The following is a 27678-nucleotide window of genomic DNA, read 5'->3' as shown; positions in this document are numbered from 1 at the left end:
TCCACTAGTCTGAAAGAAGACGCTTTGGAAGCAAAATAGTCTAAAATCTCTAAATTGACTTAAAAAGTATGAGTAAATTTCAAGTATATTTTCCAAAAATAAATCATGTAGTATGTATACTAAAATTAATGTACTATTGGTATACTTATAAATGTACTATTTTCACAATCTTCGTGCAAACTAATTTGGCCCACTTTTTCAGTTTTTATAAAATTGGTGTATTTACAGTGTAACAGCAGTAGATATTTAAAATATACAAAGTATATTTAGAGTACTAAGTTATATATATTTTATGAAGTACAAGTATAGTCCAAATATTCTTAGACTGTTAAGTATACTATACCAAGTATACTTAAGTATGATTTTGTATGAATTTTGTATGACGTATACAAGCACTATAAACACATAAACAGTGTATACTATTATTATTATTTTTTTGTTTAGAATAAGTATAATAAGAGCACACCTGAGTAAATTTTTAAAAAAATATATTGTAAGGGATAGGAGAAGATTTGCGGTGCACTCAGTCTAGCAGATCAACTGATCTTGCACTCAAAATATACAAACAACAAATTTGAGATGAAGAAAGTCCTTCACAAGCAAACAAGACATTACAAGAAAAAGAAAAAAACTGTGTCTTCCTGGTGTCAGGGATATGGACCTGTTTTGTTGTGTTTTCTCCCATGTGCTCCCCGTGACCCAGTTTCTACCTCTTGTTGAGTAGTCTTTTGATTTAGGTGTCTCTTGTCAATTACCCTCGTTTAGTCCTGTATTTAAAGTGTTGTTTAACCTATGTTTCCTTATCCGGTATTGTTTGTCTCCTGATGGTTCTATGTGTGTCTCCTGCCTACCCTGTGTAACCCTTGGATATTTATTAAAGTCTGTTATCCTGAATCTCCTTTGTCTCTGCGCTCCTTCATTCCCTCACAGTAAGCAACTGTGACACCTGGCTTGGACTTTAAAAGAATAAACAGAAGCTAATTTCAAGTGCACTTTTAGAGACGCAGCTCAGCCCAGGAGGATGTGAACACAGCCTATTTTCATAAAAAATACAACATTTACTTTACCTGTTATTGGAAGGGCTGATGGTGGATTACTTCCATCTGAAACCAATTAGAACGGCTTAAACACTTGTTGTGAGAAATACGGCTTTCACAAGGAATGTTTTTGCTCTTTTTCTTTCAAGGATTTTAAAGCTCTGACCCTCAGGGTGAGTGGTGGTTGGTGATTGGCAGACAGCAGCCAGAGATGTCTGGGTTGAGGCAATTACCATTAATGAGCTAACCATTTTTACTAGCTTATCGAAGGGCAATTACAGTTGCATGTCACAATTTCTAAAAAAAAAAAAAAAACCACTCTGTATTGGGTATTCTTCATGGTCTGCTTCAGTCTCAGCTCCTCTGATCTAACACTGTATTTGAGAGCTATATTAAACCACAACTGGAACTGTTTGAGTGGAACTGTGGAAATCGCCTTGCAACACAAATTCATTCAAAAAGGTTAAAAGCGCTAATGTATTGTGTGATGTCTGCATTAATAATAACATTGCTAATATTTCCAACCCACACTCACTGGAAAAACTCAGCATTTCAGCAAAATTTTATGTTGCTTCTTGCACACTTCGCAATATTTTCAAGGAGAAATGTCCAGTGAGTGGCTCTAAAGCGAGTTAAATTGTATTTAAAATAGATAAACTTCAATCTGGCAGTACTCTGTTGCATTTGATAATAACAACCTGGTCTCATAGAAATACGTATCTCTGGGTACTTTTCTGCAACACTGTTTTTACGTACCTTACTGCACGTTTTGCCACAGTTTTAAAGGGAAATGTCCACTGAGTGGCGCTAAAACATGGGTTCAATACATGAACCCTGGCACATTTTTATTACGTTGATATAGGTACGTATTGCTGTGTTTTTATCACGTTACTTCAGGTACGTATTTTGGCGGTTCAGAATTCAAATATCCCGGGACTGACGCTAACCTATACCGTCTATGAAAACCTATTGATATGAAGCTGGATATGTGCGATGCTAATATTCAAAAGCATCAGTTTTCAAATCTCCCAGCATATTAAAATTGTTTTAAAGTCATAACATAATATTCTTCAAGTAATTGTGCGAAAATTACACTTTATTAATCAAAACTGTGTAAATTTGTGTGAAAAGGAATAAAAGGTGTTGGAGTTTTACTGCCTCTAGTGTTCATTTCATTTGGAAACTGCAGTGATATGTACTTAATTGGTACATATTTCACATCTCGCAAAAACGTGCCCCCAGGTATGTTTTTGCCATGAGACCAGGTAGTATAATAACATAACACCTACATTTAACCACTACCTTAAACTTAACTGATAGTTTTTACAAAAGCAAATGTGAATGCTGAAGCAACTGTGCTTCTATAAGTTTTTGAGTGCTTTTAACGTAGTTCATGTTTAACTGGACTCATACCCAAGCAAGTGCAATCCTATACCGGGTGAGCTGTTGAGCAAATTTACTGCAGCAGAAAAGCCATATATGGTGAGTTGGTTATGTGATGCAAATGCAAAAATTTATTAATTTACAAATAATGCACTGTGGTAAAATAACATAGTCATAACATAATTGATAATCTTGCCCATGTCATTATTATTTGTATGAAAAGGAAGAAAAGTTGTAGGTGTTTTACTGCCACTAGTGATCATTTCACTACAGGGAGCTGTATGTCCCTTGTAAAAAAGTAATATATTTAAAATACATTTATTTTATACTAAGTATAGTTTAAATCTCTTATCATATTTACTGACATATCGCTTGAGAATTAGTGATATAAAAGTTATAATTAAAGATGCCATAGAATGCATTGAAACAATATTTTATATTGTTCTCTGATGTCCCCTGAGTGTGAATGTGAAGTTTTATCTAAAAAAACCTCCCTTCTCAGAAGAGTGTGGAGCTTAAAGAGCTCATCTTTGTGGACATACCGGTGTTACGGTTTAACTGGTGGTGACCGTGTTACTGATCCTCACATTGCTTCCAAATGCAATTTTTAACTACCCCATTCCTATTTACGATCATTCTGGTAGCATGTGAAGGCAGCATTAGTGAAAACAGGCAGAGACAATGGTAGCTTTAGCAACATAGTGTTACAGAGAGCCAAGAAGCTCTTTTGGAAAACAAAGAATGACACATGATGCGTGATACTTTGTCTGGAGTCAACGTTTGCGCACAAAGCGTTGGTATCGATCCCTCTTTCAGAAGCAATCTTTGCACAACTCCAGCACTGAACTGACCCTTGTTTGTGATGCAGTTCGGCGTAAAATGTTAGCACAAGTGTATAGGACTTTTCCATTTTTTTCCGGGACATTTCCTTTGAAAATGAAAATGAAAGTTAACCACCGTGTCCTTGTTCTGTTTCGATTAATGTACCAAAATATTGTTTAACTCTTTGTATTATTGTGTTTTTTGTCTGTTAATAAAAACAAAAGCAAAAAAAAAACACTGCCAGAGCTGCAGTGGCAGTGGGGAAAATGGAAAAGCTCCTGTGGAAGCGAGGACTGGGGAAAATATGGAAGAGCACCTGCAGGAGTGGGAACTGCTGCGGCAGTGTGGGAATTAGGTAAGGCTCCTGCGGGAGCTGGAACTGCTGCGGCAGTGGGAAAATAGGGAAAAGGTTCCTGCAGGAGCAGAGACTGCTGCTGCAGTGGGAAATATGGAAAAGCTCCTGCCGGAGCGGGGACTGCTGTGACAGTGGGGAAAACGGAAAGGCTCCTGTGGGAGAGGGCATTGCTGCGGCAGTGTGGAAATTAGGCAAGGCTCCTGCGGGAGTGGGAACTGCTGCGACAGTGTGGGAAGCGGGAGCGGGGTGCGGGAGCGGGGTGCTGCTGCTGGGACAGCTGGAGTGGGGATGGGCCGTTATAGATGGATATAGAATCGTCTGACCGCACGTAGATCTTGAAGGCCTCTGCCTTCTGACAAAATCTGTGTCCTGATGTTGCTGTCTACGGGGGGTGGTTCCAAGGTGAGAGTGTTCGGAGGGATGGGTAGGGGCATAGCGGAGGATGGAGAGAAGGAGGGGCAAGCATGCAGGGGGGAGGAGGAAGGATAACTGCCAGAGCCGTGCCAAGGGTGTTCGGAGGGATGGGTAGGGCAGACCAGAGAAGGAAGGGGAGCATGAGAGGAGGAGGAAAGATAGCTGCTGGAGATGCCTGCGGAGACATGCTCACGCTTGCAGAGGCGTGCTCACGCTTGGGACGGCTCCGGAAGTGGAAGAAGAGAGGGGGAAAGAGAGGGTGAAAAGGTGGGCATCGGGGCCTGCGCCATTAATGGAGGCAGCCTCACACTGGGGTTAGACTGTGGGGCTGCAGGCCATGAGTAGGAGAGGGGGTTGTCGGAAAAGGGGTGTGGACGGGTCTGCACCGCTATCGGAGGCATGCTCACGCTAGTGTCTGCTACGGGAGCTGGAGGCCACTGAAAAGGAAAAAGGGGTAAGTAGCAGCAGGAGGAAGGTCTGAGATGTGAGGGTCTGTGTTGCAAGCGGAAGCAGCTTCGTACTTGCTTCACATGCTGTAGGCCACAGGAAGGGAATCCTGAAGAACCTGTGTGCAGCCTGCACTCTAGCGTTTACTACGGGAGCTGGAGGCCACTGAACAGAAAAATGGTTATTAGTAGCATGAGGGAGCGGAAGAGTTGTGGGCATGTTTACAAATGGAGGCAGCCTTGAAAAGCATCTTTTCCTCTCGTTTTGGCCTTCCAGCCTTTTTAAACGCTCTCCAGAGCGGATAAATTTGAGAATGCTGTTTTCACATTGTAGTATGGACTGTGGAAACAGAGGCATTTGAAAACGATGAAGCATGTTTAGTCTTGTAACACATTGTACGAATAGACATGTTTATAGCAGTAACGTTAATTTGCAGTTATGTGCTATTCACTTTCAAGCTGTTTCTAAAGATATTTACTTTGTAGTCTTTTCATATTGCAGTCCTAAATAGACAAATTTTACTCACAATTGCTGTCCTGCGGAAAACACGAGGGCAGCTCTGAGTGAGCGTGCCAGTAAATGGTGAAATATTTCCATAAATAAATTGATCCTGTCAGAAGAATTGCATGAAACTTATGTCTGTATCATCTCGGTGAGGTTTATACATGCACAGTAAGGCAAATGTAATGGCTTTAGACATTTCAGTGTGGATGACAACTCTAAAAATGTATTAAATTCCAACACACGGTCTGCGCCGCTAGTGGAGGCAGCCTGAAACTGCGCTGCGGCTGGAAAATTTTGATGAAAGATTATTTTTTTTTGTATTCGTGCTCAATAATATATTAAATATCATCAATTCAATCTATATTCAGAAAATGGAAGTTTAAGGAACACCAAAATATAAAAATGCGATCTCTTTTTCTCCTATAAAGTACTACAACCTAAAATGACCGTAATGTGGTGGAAGGAAAGAGCTGTAATAAGTAAAAAATTGCCCTGGGTACAACAGAGGCTCTCAGTGTTGTTTTTATTGGGTTTCCAGAAGCCATTAGACATGAGTGAGGTTTAGTGTAGGTACAGGGCATGTGGTCTGTATAAAGGCATTAACCTTTGGCCATTTCCTTGTAATAAAAGGAAATTACATTTGAACACGTTACGTTTGAGTTTTATTTAGGAGCGCTGAGGCAGTGTGAATATTGTCAAGCTCATTAATCTGAAAACACATCTTACCTGTGAACATCTCCTGTGGTCCTCACACCAGTCCAACACCTGATCATTCTGAAAGAGACCAAGAAACACTCATGATTATGATATTACAACTTTTTACATTTTAGATAACTAAATATGAATAGTATTAAATAGAATGTAAATTTTATTTTATCTTTTAAGGTTGCTCACACACTAGCTCTGACAGATGGGAATGTATAATATATATTCTGAGGGTGTGGGAGGATCGTGGTGAGATTGACATTGAGTAGCAATGCAAAAAAAGGATTTCACGTAGTGTGTCACGTAGTGCAGGCGAAGAGTCGAGGCATAAATATTTATTAAACAAAACAAGACAATCTCAAAGGTTTTCAATCACTGTTATGTAAAGCTTTGAAACCTTTGCAAATCATTAGTTTTGAACCAGTGATTCAGAGTGTGTATCAAACTGCCAAAGTCACGTGATTTTTGTAAATGAGGATTTGTTCCATCATAACTGTTTTGAAATGTAGGGGTGTTTGATATCATGATTTTTGATCGTGGATGATTAAAATGCCTTCAAGATCCGCTTTTGAAGCAATTCTGAAGAAGTTTTGGTGAATCTGTCTAAATATAGTGTATAATGCAACGCACATTCACATCAAATGTTACCTCTACAGTAGAGTTACACTCACAGGACAATGCAATTCACAATAAAAAAGTACATTATTAGCATGTGCTATTAAGCCTTGCCGGTTAAACTTTTCATTTTGTGTTGATACTGCCGAGAAAACACACTAGGTTTACATAAAAACACTGTTAGTTATGTCTAAAGTGAAAGTAAACAGAAGAATGGAAGCATGCAGGTCTTAAAGTGACAGCAAACTAATACTAAATATGCTGCTGCTTGTCATTATTTACTCACTCTCATGTTGTCCCAAACCTGTATTAATTTCTTTCTTGTGCTGAAAACAAAATAAGATATTTTGAAAAATGTGGGTAACCAACCACCTGTGTCACAGTTATGTTCTGGTTAGACAGACTTTAGCCCTATTTGTATGGGACAAGTTTTCTAAACTATGTTTGAGTTTTGATTCTTATCACCTGACGTCTGTGATTTTCATGTACCAATTCCGATGGGACTAATATCTCTGTGTTTATTACAGAGGTGGGAGGGTCTGTTTTGCCCATCTGGGTGTCACAGAGATCACGCACTCTGTATGCGTGCATTGCGTATAGTCATTCGGATTGATTACCATTAATCACACAAATACCTTGGTGAAGCTAAATGGCTAGTATAGCAAAACCATGCTAATGTGTGGTTACTGTAGTTTAGGTTTTTTTTTTTTTTTTTTTTTTTTTTTTACAATAGCCAGTCTTAACAGTTTATGTGATCTGGCTCTTTTATATTTTTTTTTATTTCTTTGCCGGGATGCAAATATATCAAACATGCACACGGTAAGAGTATCTACGGTAATTCACGTTGGCCAAAACACACAAGGAAACGCCTTGTGAAAAAAAAATATTGCCGGCAATCACAAACATTCGCATTTGGACATTTTGACACTGTGTGTCATTTCCTGGATGATCCATGACTGTTTTCTGTTTTGTTATAGTTGTTTATGAGTCCCTTGTTGGTCCTGAATAGTTCAACTGTCTGTTGTTCTTCAGAATAATCCTCCGGCAACTGCACATTTTGAGATCCATCTTGTCACACTGAGGACAATTGAGGGACTTATACATAAAAATGACAAAAGGTAAAAACATTTACTGATGCTCAAGAAAGCAACACGGTGCATTAAGAGCTGGGGGGTGTAAACTTTTGAACATTTTGCATTCCTCTTATTCTCCAAGGGGTATGTAAACTTATGAGCACAACTGTATTTTACCTGATCTCAGATCAGTTTTGTGAATTTGTAATTTGTTTTAATTACACCTTTTACACTGTTCTGACCAGCAGGGATCAGCAGCGTTTTGAGTGCTTCAAAACAGTGGATCATTTTGCCAAGCAATTGATTTAATCAATTCAAAGTTTTAAAAAGCTTTGTTTCTCCTGCCAATAGAAGAAGGTAATCCCACAGAACTGCAAAATTTTTGATTAATAGTTGAGTTATAGTAAGGACAAAAGACAACTGAAACCCTAGGGCTATAAATATACTTCATAACATGGGCGTCGCTAGGCCATTGCTAGGCCATGACTTAGGGTGACCACCTGCTATTAAGCCCAAGGGGGGACAAGGGGTATGTTTCTAAAGGGACAATGTGGGACACTGCCTGGCGCGGCGGTGCCCCCACCCCACGGGCAGACTCACTGATAGTGGTTTACCCATTTCTAGCACATACCACCTTACATTGTATATTAATAATGCCCTATTCCCCTAAACATGTGTAATTGCTGATGTATGCTCATGAGTAGGCCAACCAATGTGTATTTTTTTCTAAATAAAGATTCATAATATTTTGAACATTCAATGAATTGACAGATGCACTTCCACTTACGATTTACTTTAGCTATTTAATTTTATTTATTTTTCATTACAATTTATTCACTTTAAATAAATTATAATAAAAAAGTATAGGATTAACAGGAATTGTAGTTGCTCAACACCACAGGAACAGTTAAAAAAAAAAAAGTCTTAACTCACAACTCCAGAGGTTCACGGAACGAGAAGGGGGATGAAGGATGGTAAACTTGCCTGTTAGTAAAGGCAGGTGCAGGAAAAAAAAAAAAACTGTTCAGTGTTCTGGGGACACCTTTAGGACAGAGGAGTGCAAACCCATCACCATCACAAGGTGACAACAATACAAATAGGTGCCAAGATACAATCCTATGCAAAACAATGACATATTTTGACCTAAAAGGCTACTGTTTCCTAAAAGTGACACATTTGCACCTCTGTAGACAGTCCACCAATGTTCAAAATCAATCAAACTTTATCTTAGACGAATGGGGTCTTACATAACTAGGTTTCTTACCTTCAGGTTTCTTCTTGAACTTATATTTCTTGTTGCAGCGTACAGCATTGAGGAAAACCTTCTCTTTCACTACATAAGTGTCTGTGTCGTTTGACATCGTATTCCCCTCCATGTCCGATTGAGAAGGACGTTTTGCTAAGGTCACAAAAAGCCCTCTCGGTATCCCCTTCAACACCTTTCAGCCACAAATTCATTTTCCCAGTCTTTCTTGTACCCACACCTTTTCTTTTTAATTGATGATGGCAGTGCCTCAGACTCAGTCTCTTTCTCCATTTTTCGAATTGGAAAGCGCGCATCTTAAAGTTCCTAACCAGTGTGTCTGGTATGCACGTGCGTGCGCTGTCATGACAACAACGAAAAAGTTGACAACAACCTAGTCAGAGGGGTGGGTGTGGCAACAGTAGCGTGCTGAACTGTCAAGTAATGTTCGTTTGGCTGCCTGGGGCTCGAGGATATAGAGCGACCAACTTTTTTTTGAGCAACCATTGATTATGCGTGACACGGTCTCAATTTGCGGGACGCATGAATTGGGCTTCAAACGCTGTGCGCACACGCGCTACGCGGGACGGGTGGTCACCCTACCATGACTACTCAGCCCCCCTAAAATTTTGCAATTAGCTCCATAAACTGTACATGAATTCGTGATTGCCTCAGTCCCCTTTAAATTTCATATGAAAATGGCGGCAGACTTCGAGCGACTCCTCCCAGTGCATTCTTTTTCTATCCACAGACCACAAAATATTTACAAAATATTAATCGGTTCCCTATCTACTGTTTTCGCTGTGTTCCCCCCTCATCACACCACAGGTGTTTCCTCCAGTGAAAATTAAGCACATATGAATGCATACTTTATAAAACAATCATGTTGCCATTTACATTTGAACATGTAACTTTCGATGTAATACATTTTCCAGTGCCTGTGGCAAAGAGTTTTGCATACTTAAGCTTAAGCTGCTTCATAACAAGAACTAAACTAGACACAGTTGTGCATTAAAAAAACCCTCAGTAAAATAGATAAAACCAGTAAAGAAAGACAGATACAACATAATGAAATAGACTTCAAAATAAGAGTTTTAGAACATAAATGTCCACAGGATAAATGTGACAAATTAAACCCAATCTCTTTTAAATTCTTAATGAATACATTGAGTTGCGTTAAAAGTTACAACTTTGACATCACATCACAAGACTCATCTCTAAAGCCCAGAACACACCAAGCTGATGCCGACGAACTAGTGGAGACGAAATCAGACTGTGGGGTTGTCTCAACCCCCGACGACCAAGTAGCACATCCGTTCTGCGTTTTTTCTGGTGCACTGGTTAGCCAGCTGAACAGCCAATCAGAATGATTAGATGGTCCGACTGACCGTTGAGCTCCGGTGCCGATTCAGCATGTCGAATCAGCAGAAAAAGGTCAACGAGGACCAACTTCAACCAATGGTGCAGAACACACTGAGAAAACTTAATCGGCAGATGAACAAAAACTGCCTGACGCCCAACCGTCGGCTTGGTGTGTTCCGGGCTTAAGGCATCTAAGAAACTTTCAACTTTTTAACATAGGAGCACCAGACTACTGTCATTCATAAAGCATGTCTGCAATATATATTTGCCATGGGCCTTCAGTGGTGTTTACAGCCTGAGGTCAGAATTCCTCAAACTAAAGCTCTCACTCCACACCTTCAAACTAAACCAACTAAACCCATAACACTTTCTGTTTCACAAACTTTCATGACGATATAAAAAACTAATTCTCTTAAGTTTGTTTTAGATGTTTTTTCTTTAAACACAGAAAACAAGAAGATAAAAAAATAAGTTAAATCCTTAGTCTTTGGGGCTGAAGACTTCCTTCCCACTTAAGAGAGAACAGAGCTTTTTCCCTTAATGAGAGATTTAGATTGAACCATAAAAACCATTTATCCAACTGATAAAAATGTTCTACCAAAATAAACCGACTGTAGGCTGCTACACATCACTGTCAAGGTATATTAAACAACCACGGGTAATCATCGTGGTTCATGAACTGTGATGTGTTTGCTTAGATAGTTGAGGATAAATATATGACGGATCTAAAGCTCAGCTCAGAAAAGTCTGTGTAACGTGTCTTTTGAAGTACAGCCAAAACTAATACACACTTACTGATTTATATTTTAAATGTTATTTCATCAGCTATCAGAAATGCATCATTAAAGGAATAGGTCAGCAACAAATTACAAGTTATAATTCTCTCATGCTCATGTCGTTCCAATCTCATAACGCATTCATTTGTCCATCAGAACATAAAAGAAGAATTTTGACAAATGTTTCAGCTTTTTTGTCCATATTATGAAAGGCAATGGGACACAAAAACTTTCAAGCTCTAAAAATGTCTTTATTCACTCTCAAATCAAACTAAAGGGTCACCCAAAAATGTAAATGTCTATATGATGAACAGATGTATGCTTTTATTCAGTTATATAACCATTAAATACGGTAAACACTGAAGCTCAACCATACTTGCTTGACACGGAAGAACAAACCTCATCAAGCAAGCCTGTTTGCCATATTTGATTTGCTCCATGTATGTGTATTGATCAGGGTTTATACATGAAAAAAATCTCTTCAGAAGACTTGGATAAAACCGCTCTATTCTTGTGGATTATTTTACAATGTCTTTATGAACGATTTGAAGTGTCAACCCAGATATCAAGTAATTCCTGAAACAATGTTAAGTCAGTGTTGATGCATCAATGCTAACTGCATTGAATTAATGTTACAAAGTGATGTTGACTCCAGATCACTTTTGCACCCGCAATTAATGTTGAAACAAAGTTGAGATTCCAACAGGAAATCAATGAAAATATAATTGAATCAATTTTATGAAGTAACGTTGGTTCAACATCACTATTGTTCAATACTGAAATTAATGAAAAAGAGGTAATGTTGTTGAATCAATATTAAGATGTGATAATGATTCTACATCACTTTGGCTTAAACACTGAAAATACAACTGAAATATAAACATAACACAATGTAAAATGTATTAATTATATATATTTATTTAGTGCTTCAATATCAATTAACATTTGTAAATAAAATTGCAATGGCAGGGGTGTCTGATCTTTTCATATCCAGTCCTAATAAAACACACCTGTACCACCTAATTAAGAATCACTGAAAACTTCCAAACAGGTTTGCTGGAGTTAAACCCTGCATGAAGGTGGCAAACTCTTGCTGCATCCGAAAGCTCTAAAATGCTGCCTTCGGAGGCAGCATTCCAAGGCAGGAAGGCATCAAGGCACATCCGAATCCAAATTCTGCTTTACTTCCTGTCTCCGGAGGTACCTTCTTCTGATCGAATTTTGAAGGCAGCATAGATGTATTCTTCGCTGCCTTTGATATCCCACAATCCTGTGCGTTCCAATCTGTGACTGTTGAGCTAAAAAATAAAGGTAGCATCTGAAAGTGTTTGGTGGTCAGTTTGTGTGTAAATGTATATTTCTGATTAACTTTTTGCTTTTTGATTCTATTTCTAGCAAGAAATCAGTATTATAGTAATTAAATATTCGTTTAGTTATCACCAAAATTCGTTCTATTTTGTTGTAGCTCAACCATTACACTGCCTCAGAAGCCTATCCGAAATCAGTTTCATGAGCTGCCTTCGTGCAAAAATGCTGCCTGCAAAGTCATTGCCTCATACGGCAGCGAGGCAGCAAATCAGCTGCCTAGGCTTTCAGACGCAGCCTATGAGTTATGGCCATTACTCTCAGGAAAAAGTATGGGATGGGAACAATAGTTTATAAACTGTATCTAAGCTCATTTTCCATGCAACCACAGCATTAAAGTGTTCCAAGTTTAACTTAAAGAATAAAAGAGCTAAGGTTTTTTCAATGACAATTTCTTTAAAGCTGCAGATTCACCTTATGTAGATCTTAATCTCCTTATATATCACAAAATAGTCATGTCACTTTTCCATAAACACAAGATGTAGTTTTTTTTGTGATTGTGTTTAAGTGGGAACAATCATTACATTCATCACAATTAATACTGATTGAGGAATATGAATGATTACCTTATAAAGCAGTAATGCCGATGCAGGACATAATTCACAAGATAGCATCAAATCTCAGGCCAGGCCATTGTAGTTGACATGATGACATGATCATGCTGTCAACTACAATTGAACGTATAATATACGTATATTTCTTTAATGTCCATCCTCACCTGCCTTCACTCCTTCTAAAGGAAAGATCTCAAGGTGCTCTGCAAGCATTGATTATAGATCTAAGACTTGATCTATGTATAAAGTGTGACATTCTTTGCTCATGTTCATGTGACTTACAATTCAGTAAATGTTGTTCGAACTTTAATAAGTAAACTCCTAATAAATATTACGGTTACACTTTATTTCGAAAGTCCCCTTTAGACATTATCTAACATTGCACCTACATGTCATCTAACTCTCATTAGAGTATTAGCTACTGGTATTGGTAGACTGGTACGTTTGGGTTAGTGTTAGTCTACTGATACTCTATTAACAATCTAATGAAAGCTAATTGACATGTAGGTGGAACATTACTTCCAGTCAACAGATGTCTTAAGGGAACCGTCAAAATAAAGTGTTACCAATATTACTAAAGCAAGGTGCACTTTTTCAGTGTGTAGGAAAATGAATGGTTTATTCAAATACTTAAAAATATTATGTACCTAATTTCAGCCAGTAACAATACAAATCAAACACAAAAACAAACCTGTAAAAAAAGAAAAGAAAAGAGAATTAATAAAGTAGATGCAACATTGTTTAAAATTGTGCCAGAGAAGTTGTGCGAATATGGTAGGTGTTTCAACAAACAAGACCTCTGTATAGGATGTACCTAATTTCTCTTTAATGAGGAAGCATCAGTTGGACTACTGAGAAATGCAAATGCAGGACCAATCTGGGTGTTTCTGTCATGGTAATAGAAGAGAATGACACGATGGGGATGCAAATGATACAGTCTTTATTTAGAAGCAGTTTAATACAGCTGAGATACAAACAGGTGAGTAGATAATTCATAGAATAATGTGGAATTTAACTGAATGTTAAAGAGTCTTTATGTTTTACAGGTACTGGCTGGTGTGGCTGGATGGCAAACAGGTGTGAAGACTGAGCTGACTGTGCAGGTGATGGCCAGGGAGGATAATGGTAAATGTAGTTTTTTTGTGGTGACGGGCACAGTGAATGGAGATTGTGACATTACTCCACCTCCCGAAATGGCAACCCCGCACTAGGGCTGTATATTTCCAGCAATGTCACGATACAATACATATCATGATACAGAGGCCACGAGACAATACGTATCAGGATACGGGACTGCACTGAATTTCACCTCAGAAGAATTGAGTAAAACAGCTGTTAATGAACCACTGCATAATATAGGGCTGTTGCTAACTACTGGCAGAACAGGCAGTTGATCTCTGCATTATGAAGGGCCTCTATCAATGCACATACATCAAACACAGCACTACCCTGCACCCAACAGAATCCAGCCAGGGAGGCTGGGTGGGCATCCTCGAGCTGTGAAGGTGAAGGTAACACAGAGGGCCAGGGTGGAGCAGAAGACCACCACAGCAGCGCAGACAGTTTTGAGGGGACTAAAGATCTCCATGGTGGAGCATATGACAACCACAGCAGTGCAGACAATACTGAAGAACTCCATGGTGGAGCAGATGACCCCCACAGAATTGTAGATTGGACTGAAGATTTCCATGGTGGAGCAAATGACCACCACAGCTGTGCTGACGATACTGAAGACCTCCATGGCAGAGCAGATTACCACCACAGCAGTGCAGACACAATTGAAGACCCCTAACGGTGGAGCAGATGATCTCCAAAGCAGCACAGATGGTACTGAAGTTCCCCACAGGGGAGCAGAAGACCACCATAGAAGTGCAGATTGAATTGAAGATCTCCACGGTGGACCAAATGACCACCACAGCCATGCTGACAATACTGAAGTCCTCCATGGCAGAGCAGATGACCACCAGAGCAGAGTGGGAAACAACCTTGGACGGACTGAAAACTCTGGAATGACCTCCCTGGGACAAATATCTCCACTTCGATATGAGTGGGGCAGCAGTGTGCGGCCCAAACACACATTATTGCCACTGCCATAACAGGAAGAACAATCATTAGAAGAGGGGTCGCTGAATCCTCTGGGCTTGGAAGTATCTTGCTCGGTTCTGACATGATGGCTATGTTGGCTGAGGGTTCTGGCGGTAGAGCACTCGGCTGAGCACTGGGATGAGAGCATGCACTGGGCTGAGCTCTGGGACGAGAGCGGGCACTGGGCTTGGGTCTTGGGCTGGAGTTGGGCTCATGGGCTGAAGCCATCATTGAATTCTGGTCAGGGGCTGGAGCCCTCACTGGACTCTGGTCAGGGGCTGGAGCCATCACTGGACTCTGGTCAGGGGCTGGAGCCTTCACTGGACTCTGGAAAGGGGCTGGAGCCCTCAGGGACTATACTCTGGAACGGATTCTTGGTCTGGGGGAATACTCTTATGGACTCCAGGATTGGAAGTAATTTTAGAGTTAATTCATAAGTATGAGCAGGCTCTGATGCAAATTCAGGGGTTGGAGTGGGCTCCGATATAGATTCAGTGGTTAGAGTGGACTCCGGTGCAGACTCTGGGGCTGAAACGGGCTCAGTACAAAACTCTGAAAATGGAGTGGATTCTCTAATGAAATCTGGGGCTTGAACGGATTCATTACTGAATTCTAAGGCTAGATTGCATTCTAAAAATAAAAAATGGAAACCAGTGTGTGTGTGTGTATGTGTGTCCCTCTCCACAGTGTTGAATGCTGTTGCTGCCCTAGACTGTAAGGAAGTGTATTAGGGGAAAATCCCATAAATTAGGCAGCAACGTACTGCCAAAAATCACACCATATAACCAATGACAAAATTAAAGTGAGACCACTTTTTAATGTTTGTATACTTGAGCAGTTTTCATGATTGTTTTTTGGTGTCACTTTTGATCACTCAAATATTCACTCCCAAAAAGTATATTTGCTGTTTCCAAAATGTAGGACATGGCTCAATTGGACTTACATTGTAAGTGACTTACATTGCCTTTAAGGTACACACATTGCTTTCCCTGGGAATCGATCCCATGACCTTGGCATTGCTAGCACACACTCTACTTAATGAGCTACAACAGAGCTGAAGACCAATATCTTACTGAAGACCAATATTTTAATGGGTTGTGGTGTGGGACAGCCTATTTTCCATTATGTTACTTAAATGCTGGATAATACTTTGGTAAACATATCTAAGTAATGGGACACGGCTTTGTACCCTATTTGTACATGCAACCTACTTCTGAAATAATGTGTTTGTAACAAAATAAAAACCATACTAAAACCACAACATTGAAATATTTAAACTTTAAAAGTATCAATCATTGACATTTTAACTTTTTCTCATTTATTCCTGTCATTCTTAGACAGTTTAGGCTAAATGGTTGTTCAGCTCATCAGTTTTCATACCTTTCTTTCATGATCCCACCACAGACCACCATCAAAGCCACCAGAGAATTATGCCACATTGCTTCCATTTCAGTTCTTTGGAAAATAACTACTGTACTGTATATGTTACATGCCATAAACCCATCTACAAAGCTTAACATTGTTCATGCTTCCCTCATTGTCCCATAATCACGTGATGTCCTCTCGGACCTCAGTCTTCACCACATGCCCCATGGTGACATTTCCCTGAACTATCTTTACAGCCTCACCAACTCTTGCCTGTTTTTTCTTTAAACTTGACTTTCCAGTATTGTTTCAAGTAAAGAGCTAAAGAGAAACAGATTAGCACTGCTCTCTGCAGTGTGGCCTCTTCCTGTAAACAGCGTTTCAAATAGCCTAAGTTTTTCTGTTGGATTTTTATAGTGTCTGTTACTAACCAGCCCTTATATTTTAACACAGAGTACCAGAAGCTCTTGTGGTTTTGACCATAACACATAACTATGTGAAATTAGTTATTTCAGTAAAGCCATATAACAACATAAAGGAGAAACACAAATGTACAACCACTCCTCTGCAATTAAAGTAAAAAAATATTTTGCAGACTCTCAGGTTGGAGACATTTTTTGCAATCTCAAAATTCAGACAAGAGAGTTATCTGTCTTTGATAAATAAAGATGCACAAGGTGATAACTTTTTTTTTTTCCACTGGCTGCTTGCTAGGTCGAAACAAATTAGCCCACCTTTCTATAACATTTTAATACAAAGATATGATATCACAAATTCCTTATCAATGTTAAAACATGGTATTTTCATCTAATCGCATTGGTATAAACTGGAAAGAAAAAAAGGTAGTTGGGCTGAATGAACAAAATTAAGCTCTCACAGTAGGTGGCGCTTAAAGCAGAAATACAGCAGATACTTATTATGGTATGGTTATTTCAGTATTATATGGTATTACGGTGTTATAACAGTGCTGCACAAATTTCTTTTTCTAGCCCACTTGTCACAAAGTAATTTACTTGTTTTAATAGATCTGTACAGATTTTTGTATTTGTTGTTGTGTTTATCAAACAACATCAAATACAAGAATACAGAGAGAGGATAACAGATTCTGGATTCTTCTTCTGCTATTCACTGTCACTTAGCAATTAAACATCTGTTTGTGAGTGCCACCAAGTCGTGATTTTAAGTAACAGCTGCACTATGAGCATGTGACCAAACAGTGCAAATGTTATTGGTTAACCAATTTTCTTCTCAGTGTGATAGTGACTAAGTGCTAATGTTCATGTTGGTCTGAATAGATGCATTAACACGCATTCATTCAGATGAAAATGTTAATCACACTGAATTTTTGCACCAGCTATTCGTCTTGTTGTGAAAGGTCTTAAAACTATGACAACAAATTATCTGACCAAGTGGAAGCATTTAGATTAGAAAAACAAGCGGTCCAAGAACTGATCCCTTCTATACACCTTGTAAAGCAACTGAATGAGACTGTGTTTAATGACACTGAGGTATGACACAGAGATACTTTGGCCACAGATGGTCAGTAACACCAATAGCAGATTAGTGAGTGAGATGTACAGAATGCTGAACTCAGGTCTAAGAAGACTAAGAGAGTGAAAAAAACAGAGTCAGATGAAAGGAGGAGGTTGCTTACTTCCTTTAAGAGGACATCTCTGTATTATGAAGGGGGTAGAAATCTTATTGAAAAGGTGTTTCTTTTTTCTTTTTCTAGAGTGACTAACTGGGGGGAGTGAACACTTTTTCTATTACTTTGCTGGATAAGGTAGATTTGATATGGGCCAAAAGTTACTCAGAACTGAATTGTCAACGCTTGGTTTCCTGAATACTGGAAAGATAGCAACAATCAGTCTGTTAGTCAGGTGGGTAATCGGCAGATTGATAGAAGACAATGAGCTTTAAGGGGATATGGAACAAGTTGGCAGGAGGAAAGGTTTGGTTTTTTTATCAATTTTTTTCTATGAAGGATGCATACAGTAGGTACAGTAGGGTTAATGGCCATGAGTAAGCTGAATGTGTCTTAATTATTATTCATTTTTAAACAAAGTTTACATAAACATTTTACACAAATATCATTGTGGTTATACCATTTGACGTGAACTTAAACTAGCCTTGATTGTCATAAAGGTCACATAATCTGACGTGTTTAATAATAATAATAATAATAATAATAATAATAATAATAATAATAATAATAATATAAATAAGCCAAACTACTTATTAAAATATTTTTTTTTACCCTTTTAGTGAGGCCTTCATTAAGAGCTCAGGATGGTCACCTTGACATTTATGCCCCATAAAAATAAATGTTGAAAAAAGTCAAACGTTGGCGTGTAAATGTAAACACTGTCATAAGTTGACTAACATATTGGATTCATACTTTGTGTGGAGAGTCACACATTCACTGTGGTAGGTTGACATGATCTAGCCTATTATCTTTATATATTATTATAATTTCCAAAAGTATGTCTTTTAAAAAGTGTGGGTCTATGAGCGACTGTATACAGGTTTTTTTTTTTTTCTCATGACATAAGTCGGACAGTTGTGTATGTATTTAGTGGTTAATTTCTAATGAGATTTTGAGGCCTGCACGATGCCATCTTTGCCCATGGCAACTGAGTTCTCACAGCCTGAATCACCTGAGCCATACATGCCATATAACTTTACTTTGGAGCCACAGGAAAACATCATCCTGACAACAATGTGTACACACGTGAGCTGTGGCATCAAAGTGCATGCAAAGTGCATTTCATACTTTTAAGGAGCTTCTCAAATCTACTAATGTAATTAAATATTTACTATTTAAATGTAGTTGTAAAAATGTAAATGTACACACTAGGGGTGTAATGATTCACTTGTTTTCTCGATGCATTGATTACAAACCCTGACAATGCATATGCATCGATCTTGAAACATGATTTTTGAATCTTGAATCACCAATTTTAGACAGTAATTGATTTAAAATGCTAAGAATCGAATGAATCGCGATTTCTATAGCGATTCAGTGCTATCAAAATATACATTAAATATAATATAATATAATATAATATAAGTAATTTAATATACACATTAAATTACTACAAGCACAAATTAATGGAGACTTTGACTCGCATCTCTCCTTCATGTGCTCCACTATTTACTGCCTGTGACTGTCACAGGATTGCGCTCTCACTCTGTTCGTCTCACTGACACATTTTTGAGCAGCTGATTTGTGATCTGGCCTTAGGACTCGTGGCCAGTAATACTAAAGTGAAGTAGTTTTACTTTTCTGTAGTTTTTCAATGCTCTCTGCATCTTACCGACGGCGTGACCTGAGCAGTCGAAGGTTGAGTATTTATTGCATGGACAGAGCAGAAATTTTAGTTTTTAATGCATACGCACAGTTCCATTGAATGATACATGTGTTTAAACAATGTCGTTGAACCGAATGTATGAAGGAAACTGTTAAAATAACCACAGCATTAACAACAACCTTGAAATAAGAGCGTGAGGTTTATCTGATAATCAGATGCATGAAAGTAGCGTTTTTTGCTTTAGCAAACAGACATTGGGCATGTTTTCTTTCAGAATCATCATTCGCTGGTCGAGAGGAAAAGTTAAATACTATAGCATTTTATTTTATGAAAATGAGATAAAGAAGTTTTTGCACTGAAAGAGAAGTGATCTCGCACTCATAGACGTGTCAGGCTATATCTGCAGCTAAGCTGAATAAAAAGCAGAATGAACTGATGAAACATTAAGAAAAGAGAACTAAAGATGTGAAATTTATGAATGATGCAGTGAATATTTTTTTTGATTTTTTTAGGGTAGGTTTAATTGACTTTATTTTTTATTTTATATATTATTTTGTGCAGTAAATTGGAAAAATCTTTTGTAGTATATAAAACAATCATAAAATTGCCATTAGGAAAAAATGATAGATTACAAATGATTGATTATTGTCCAGCAGTGTATTTGATTTCTTATAGCAAATTCAAAGTAATAGAAAATAATTCCTTGTAACAAATAATTATGATAATACATACATACATAAAATTATTGTATTTGACATTTCTGTCACTTCTGAAATGATGTCTACGCCATCATGACAAAATGTCACCTTATGCATGATACTTTAAATGCTCTTTTAAAATCTTGGCTTACATAAATTTTTACACATGCCATGTCATGCCATAGCATCATTAAACTAGCATCTAGCAATGGACAAAAGTGTTTTTTTTTCTTCTCTCTCTCTCTAACCTACAGTATGGTTCTCTAACCATAAAGGCTGCTGTGTTATTTGCCCCCTGACTAAGCATTTAAAGGATTTAAGGGAAGCATTTAAATAATAATGTGAAGCGACTAAAAGAATGCAAAATCGAATCCTTATAATCGAATTGAATCAAATTTTATTGTGAATCTAATCAAATTGAATCGTTCTAAATATTCAAAAATCATTCTTGAATCGAATCGAAAACCTATGAATCGTGAAACGAATCAAATCGCTGTCTACCCAAAGATTTACAGCCCTATCAAACACGCAAAAATAATATTTAGGCCAAAATTTAAGATTTATGTATTTGAACTGCATATAAATTGTCCATTTGGATTACACAGTATCAAAATTAACATTTGTCAGTTTATTAACCATTTGCATCTATTTGATTTTATTTACATTATTATGTATTTTCAAAATGCATTTATTCAAATTGCTTAGAATCGGCATAAACCTGTCAATTGTGAAAACAATTATATTTATTCATTTAAAAATAATAAACATGGTTAAAATATGGCTAGCTGTAAAACAAGCAATATTCAGTTACTTAAAATGAATGAGACTGAAACAAAACAAACATTGCCAGTAACCACTGACTTCCATAGTATTTTTTTTCATACTATGGAAGTCAGTGGCTACCGTCGACTGTTTGGTTACATTCTTCAAAATATCTTATTTTAAGCTCAACAGAAGAAAGAAACTCATACAGGTTTGGAACAACCTGAGGTTGAGTAATTAACCCCTTTGAATCAAGCCCTAATCTCCCTTTAAGTTTGTTTGTATTAATACTGTAATCCAAACTGATAGAAATTCAATTCAAATACACAAATCTTACTTTTAGGCCTAAATGTTTTTGTTGCCAGAATGGTGTAGCCCATGCTAATCAGCCAGACCTTGACATTATGGAATGGGAAAACTCCAGTATCCGTGTGAACACCATTTTAAGGTCAGCAGAACATAGAAGGAGTGTAATTCTACCTTAATGAAAACTTTGCCTACATTTGTTTGATGTCCGTCACTCTACACCTGTCATGTGCGAAACTGTCATAAATCGTACACCTGCAGTCAGTCAGAGCAGATGCTGCAACAAAGGATGAGTGTGAGAGAACGGCATAAATGATGACTTATCAAACAGTCCTTTTCTTGAAGTGGTTCATGTAAGTTGGTGCATGTAAGGACACTGAGCTGGCTTTGGTTTTCAACTTTTAAAGGGCTGAGGAAAAATGGGAGTACACCTCCATTCTTCAAAACCCCAGCTATGCTTTGAGCAGTAACATGAAACCTGCACAACGTCCTGTCTTACAAACAGAAATTATGTCTGGAATTCTGCTTAGAATAAAGAAACTCCCTGAGAAGAATTAAGTCTGCTGTGAGTCATCTCATCCTGATTTAATTACAGTGATTGTAGAAGTAATTTATGAGGCCGTTATAATATGCTTTTCAGAAGCCTTCTTACCAAAGCTTGCACAAGAATGTGTTAGTGAGTCTTTCACAAGGCAGTACCTCGTGTTACTTCCCAGAGTTCCCACAATAAAAAGGCAAGAGTTATCCGACACTCAATCATATATATGAGTGTCATTGGTCTCATTCTAAAAAATTTTGCTTTTTTAAGGGGAATGAGCAGGCCTGCATGGCATCTGTGCCCACAGGAACTCTGTAAAAAGTACAGCAAAATAAAACAAATGGTCATTCACAGCAATCTACAAATCTCCCTATTCATTAATTAAATATTTTGGCTAATTTAATCAGGGTCTCAGCTACCAATGAGAGTGAATACTCTTTGCACTTGTTAACATACTGAAAATGTAAACTCATAAATGGTAACATCTAAATTAACTGGTTTTATTCACCTAAAAAAAAAGATTTAACATCACTAATTCCACCTAAATACATTCATACAAACACAACTAATTACTTTGTGTGAAATCAAGTAGAGATAGGTCTTTAACGTAACAATTGCGTTATCACTTTTTACAGCGCATCTCATATGCAGATAAAATATTTAGTAAAAGTAATATATTTTTAATGCTAACATACAAATGCAAGACACATTCAGCAAAAGGCCTCTGTTATGTGATGAAATTTTATAATGAAATCATAGATTTAAAAGTCAAATCAAGATTTACAGACAGTAACTGGAGGAAAAAATTTGATTAGAAGTAGATCAGAGAGAAAGTTTAATGTCTGGATCTACTAAAGTGGATAGTTTTTCATAATGTGCCTCTAATTATGACTTGATTATGACTGGTTTGAGTTGCCACAAACATAAGCTGATTTCAATTCAAGAGATACACGGCAAACAAAACAGAAAGACAAATATATAGGTGAGAGACATGCTGCATGGTGGGCTGTCAGACCATATGCCTTCATGATTCAAGCTCCAAATACCACACAATTAAAGGGCTCATATGACGTTGCTAAAAAGAACATTATTTTGTGTACTTGGTGTAATGAAATGGGTTTATGCGGTTTAAGGTTTAAAAAACACATTATTTTCCACATACTGTACATTATTGTTTCTCCTTTATGCCCCGCCTTTTTGAAACGCGTTGTTTTTTTACAAAGCTCATCGGCCTGAAAAGTGAGGTATGCTCTGATTGGCCAGCTATCCAGTGCGTTGTGATTGGCCGAATGCCTCAAGGGTGTGACGGAAATGTTACGCCCCTCACCATACTGTTATGCGTGTCCTGGTAAGAACGCCGGTGCGACAAGACAATAACAATAAAATCCATTACAAACGAGCCATTTGTTGCATCCAGTGGGGACACAATTACAGATTATAATGACTTATACTGTGTTTTTACGCATTGCATCGCGCCGTGTAAACATAAAACCATGTCTGCATTTGTGATCTGAGAAACAACAAACAACAAGCTCTACTCTACACGGCTCAAAACTCATGTTTTAATCATCAGTGGAAAATTCTTTAAATATGTAAAGGTACTTACAGACTGTGAGTCAGAACAGCTAACAATAGTCTACTCCCAGGAAACATTCCTTTATAAAATGTGCTGCAAACATCTGAATATTTGTGTTGAACTGTTCTGGAACAGTGTTGTAAATACAACTTAACCACTGATTTCTAGTTGTATCCTCTTTTGGAAGGCCAAACAAAGTATCATCGCTTTCACAACAAAACAGTGTCTCCACAACATGGTGCCGGCGGCAACAGCGAAAATTAAAGTTACGGCTTCTTTCTTTGCATGAACATTCGGGCGGCGTTATGCAAATCTTTCTACATTGTGATGTAGACATGTGGGGGTGTGTTTAAACGAGGTGTTTTAGGAGGGTGTGGACGAGTCTTAACTTTTATAAAGAATATCTCTTTGGGTTTGAGACTTTAGTCTTTACAACTTTAGGGATCTTATCTATTCACGAACAGCTTGTAACACTCCAAAGAGAAAGGACAACTACAACTGCTGATCTCCAATCAGTCAGGGGACAGACTCAAAAAGAAAACAGGTGAAAACAGCCATTAAACACTTCATTCACACACAAAAAAGTGTTTCCCATCCACTAAACTAACTGCACATGCTCAGAAAAGATCCCAACTCAGCATCTGAAACTAATGGGATTGGTTGTCACATAGGGACTCAAGAGACCATATATTTAAATATATGGTTATCTATGCTGGTTTCAATCACTCAATTTCAAAACTTAGTTAAAACTTTGTTAGCTGAACGGGCTTATAACTAATGAACTTCACAATATTCACACTTACTGAACTAAATTTACCTGAACTATTTTCTTTTTAGAGCTGCTTTCCAGAAATTGTATCAGAACTGCAATAGGCCTGCTGTTGTTTTTTGTTTATTACTGTGAAGCTGCTTTGAAAAAGCCTGTATTGTTTAACTATATTATGATTTATGTTAATATGTTGTTGTAATATGTAATATTTAATTGTAATAGCGTTTGTAAACAAACGGGCACCATAAAAATCACACTGGCATTCAATTTACTGTTGACCAAAACAATTAATTTATATTTTTGTAACTTTTACTGTTTTTGTAGCTTATTGTTTCAACCTTTAATTGTATTTATATATTTTCATATATTTCTCTTGGTGGCTCTTACCTGCAGGTGTTTGAATAACGCTGTGATCTGCGTGATGTGAAGCGTAAGGCAGCGCGAGACGCAGCGCGCGCTTTCAATCTTCTCCAAGGTCTCCGCTTCTTCAGTCCTGCGCGCAACGCTCGCTTCAAAAACACAACAGAGCAGAAAGCAGCAGACCTTCCTCATAAACATCATATTCAGCGAGGATGTTCGCGCAGATGTGCGTTGACGGTTGTGCGGTTGAATGAACTGGATGCGCGCGAGGCTCGTGTTGAATGCTGTGTGTGCGCGTTGGAGAGGTGCGCGCGCTCGGACACTCCCTCTCACGCAAACCTGTCATCTGCACTCAACTCATTTACAGTCTGTCAGTTTTTTGTTTACATCTATAAACGAGTTTAAACTATGTTTTAGTATCTGAAAACTTCCGGCGCTTTATGGCTCATTGACTCATCTCTGAATATTAGACAGTAAACCAACGTTGATTTATCTTGAGTGGAACGTAAAAGCCATGTATAAATTACTTTTGAAAAGTTATAAAGATAACATGGAAGTAATACCATAATATGCCCACATTTTAACAAGCATTGGATTGGATGGATCTTCTACTGATTTAATTGAGAATTAACAAATGACAACAAATTGTTTTATTTTAATCTATGAGGATCTCTCAGTCTTCCTTTGTTAGTGTTAAATACAGAGTCATTATTATAACTCTTTTGAGATGAACGTCTCTGAAAAAATGCAAAAACTGTTGTGCATGAATATGATCATGATAAATATCAAAGTACCAACGTATGCCATAAATGTACCACTGTACTGACATTTTGACGACATAGATAATCTAACTTTGACCGCAAAACCTGTTTCCATACTGGATTCAGCCTCAGTATGTGTCCATCCAGGATCATGGTTTTATAAGGATCTGTATGAAATGTTTGTGGCCTCACTGCAATACCAGCGCCATCTTCTGATAGAATAAATCATGACTACTACATGAGAGGGAGAGTATAGAGCCAAATACTCATCCTGGGACCTAAATATCTACTTTCCTCAAAGTTTCCTCTGGGTCTATCTCTAAACCAACACACAAGCTAGTCAATCAAGGTCTTTATTTTCAGATGAAAATTACAGAGGTTTGTGTTAATTGCAGGACTGGAACTAAACTCTGCTGCAGACAGCGGATCTTCACAAGGAAGAATGAGTATTCCTGAGGTAGAGTGTTTATTTGTATTTTAGATATAAATCAATTAATTTTCTTGTAATTTTATTTACACTTCTTAAGTGTATATTATGAATCAGTTTGAATAAGTTTGGGGTAGATTTGGAGCCTGTAGACTATGACACACACACACACACACACACATATTGTTTACATCACAGTGAGGTCACACATTGATCATCTTGTTAATGTTTATCAAACCTGATTCCAAGGTCACATTCATCTCCTGGTATAAACAGATGCTAGACTGAATTTGAATTAAAACTGGTATCCTGTGCAGTACAGTGTCTATAATAAGAAAGAAAGATGCTGATTCTGATTTGTATTTTTCTGATTTTTTTCGCAAACATTTTGTGTCTCAGGGACAAGTTTATTTCATGTTCCCTGTGATGACAAGACCGTGGACAAGTTGTCCTAACTAGCCGTCATGTACATAAATGAGGACAGACAAACAGGTTACAAATTCTCCTTTAATAGAATAACAAACGTCCAGGCACATCAACAGGTTGGTAAACAGTGCTGTCATTTTCACTAGTGGAAAAGAAACCACACCATTTATAGATCTACTCATATTATTCAAATAATTAATTAAATAATTTGTTTTACAGATTCAAAGCCAGACTATACATGGATTTGTCATCTTTTATTTCAAACCTTTTTATTTCATAGGTCCACTTTCCTATGTAGGGTCCGGCTGGAAAGGTCTATTATCTTGATTTAGATGTCCTTAAGACCAAGTGCCATGCCCTCAGTCCCAAAACATGGAAGAAATGTGCTATTAGACCTTTCATGGAAAAAGTAAGGCTTCAGCTCCTTGATTGTTTTCTGCTACTGTACATCTTAAAGTTTGAATTGAATGGACTCTGGTTGACAGTGTAGTAGTGTTGTTTACCTCTGTTGAAAATTCCATCTGGTAAATTCACACATACATACAGTATTGATTATGGGTTTAAGATTAACCAGCAGAGCATTTTAAGTTAAAAATTTTCACTGCATGCAAAACTCTGTTTTGACCAGTAAAATCTTTGGTTTTGTTTAATCTATTATTGAACTTTAAAACCTGTTCTTTGCATTGTGAAAACAAGGCAAGTGACTGTGGCAAGTGACATCAACTCAGTTATTTATTTAAATGAAACATGAAAAAAGCTCTCATGGATAGTGATATATTATGACTAATCCAACTTCTATCTCATATTAATCCATGAAGTGACCATAAAGTAATGTTCAAAGTGCATTGAAGCATGCAAGACGTGAATTTAAATTGTATTTATTTACAGAGGTATATGATGTCACACTTGTCCGTGTGTGAAGAACTTACGCAGCACAAATCCGTGAATGAATGTTCCAAAGTGAGGTAAACTTCAACAGATTTCCCCTGCTCAGAGAGTAGGCAGCAATGAACACTGTGTAGGGACCATGTCAATTGGAAAACAGTTCATGTACAGACCTCACTTCTAACGAGCTGATTATCTAAATAAGGTCAGATAACAACTATAACAATAATGATGACAACTAATCAGAATTGAAAAGGATTGTGCATTTTAACAGCAGACAGAAATTGCGGAGAAGCTCTGCACAGAAAACAGAGTAACATATCAGCTAGATTAAACTAGCTAGATTCACCATTTAGATGCATCCAAAATATAGAATGCTGAGGACATCTGCTGGTTAAAGCAGTGTAACAAGAACAGCAAAAACTGAAACTGATACTGACTGATACTTAAAGGGATAGTTCAAAAATGAAAATTAGCCCATGATTTACTCACCCTCAGGGCATTTTAGGCGTATCTTACATTCCTTTTTCAGACTAATCCAATCGGAGTTATATTTAAAATTGTCCTGGCTCTTTCAATCTGTATAATGGCAGTGAATGGTGCTCCTGTTTTTGAAGCAAAAACTGCATCCATCCATCATAAAGCTACTCCACACGTCTCCGGGTGTTAATAAAGGCCTTCTGAAGTGATATGACACTTTAGTATAAGAAAAATATAGATTTCTAAAAATTCATAAAGAGAAGAGTGTAGTCTC

At 37.7% G+C, this 27678-nt stretch overlaps 1 protein-coding gene across 2 annotated transcripts in view; it reads right to left on the bottom strand.

Moving 5' to 3' along the window:
* The window catches only part of LOC109065880 (anosmin-1-like), a 75446-nt gene extending 50732 nt beyond the window's left edge, over positions 1-24714 (bottom strand). For both annotated transcript variants that reach the window (XM_042712248.1, XM_042712247.1), the window contains exons 1-2: positions 24453-24714; positions 5689-5736 (exon numbers count right to left, since the gene is read on the bottom strand). In XM_042712248.1, coding sequence (XP_042568182.1) covers positions 5689-5736; positions 24453-24626 — 222 coding nt within the window. In that variant the 5' untranslated portion in view covers positions 24627-24714. The remainder of the gene's footprint in view (positions 1-5688; positions 5737-24452) is intronic.
* Between the last annotated feature and the right edge of the window lie 2964 nt (positions 24715-27678).

Source organism: Cyprinus carpio, chromosome A22, assembly GCF_018340385.1.
Source record: "Cyprinus carpio isolate SPL01 chromosome A22, ASM1834038v1, whole genome shotgun sequence".
In the NCBI taxonomy this organism is placed as follows: Eukaryota; Metazoa; Chordata; class Actinopteri; order Cypriniformes; family Cyprinidae; genus Cyprinus; species Cyprinus carpio.
Note: the sequence above shows the minus strand (reverse complement) of the source record. Positions and strands in the feature narration are given on the sequence as shown.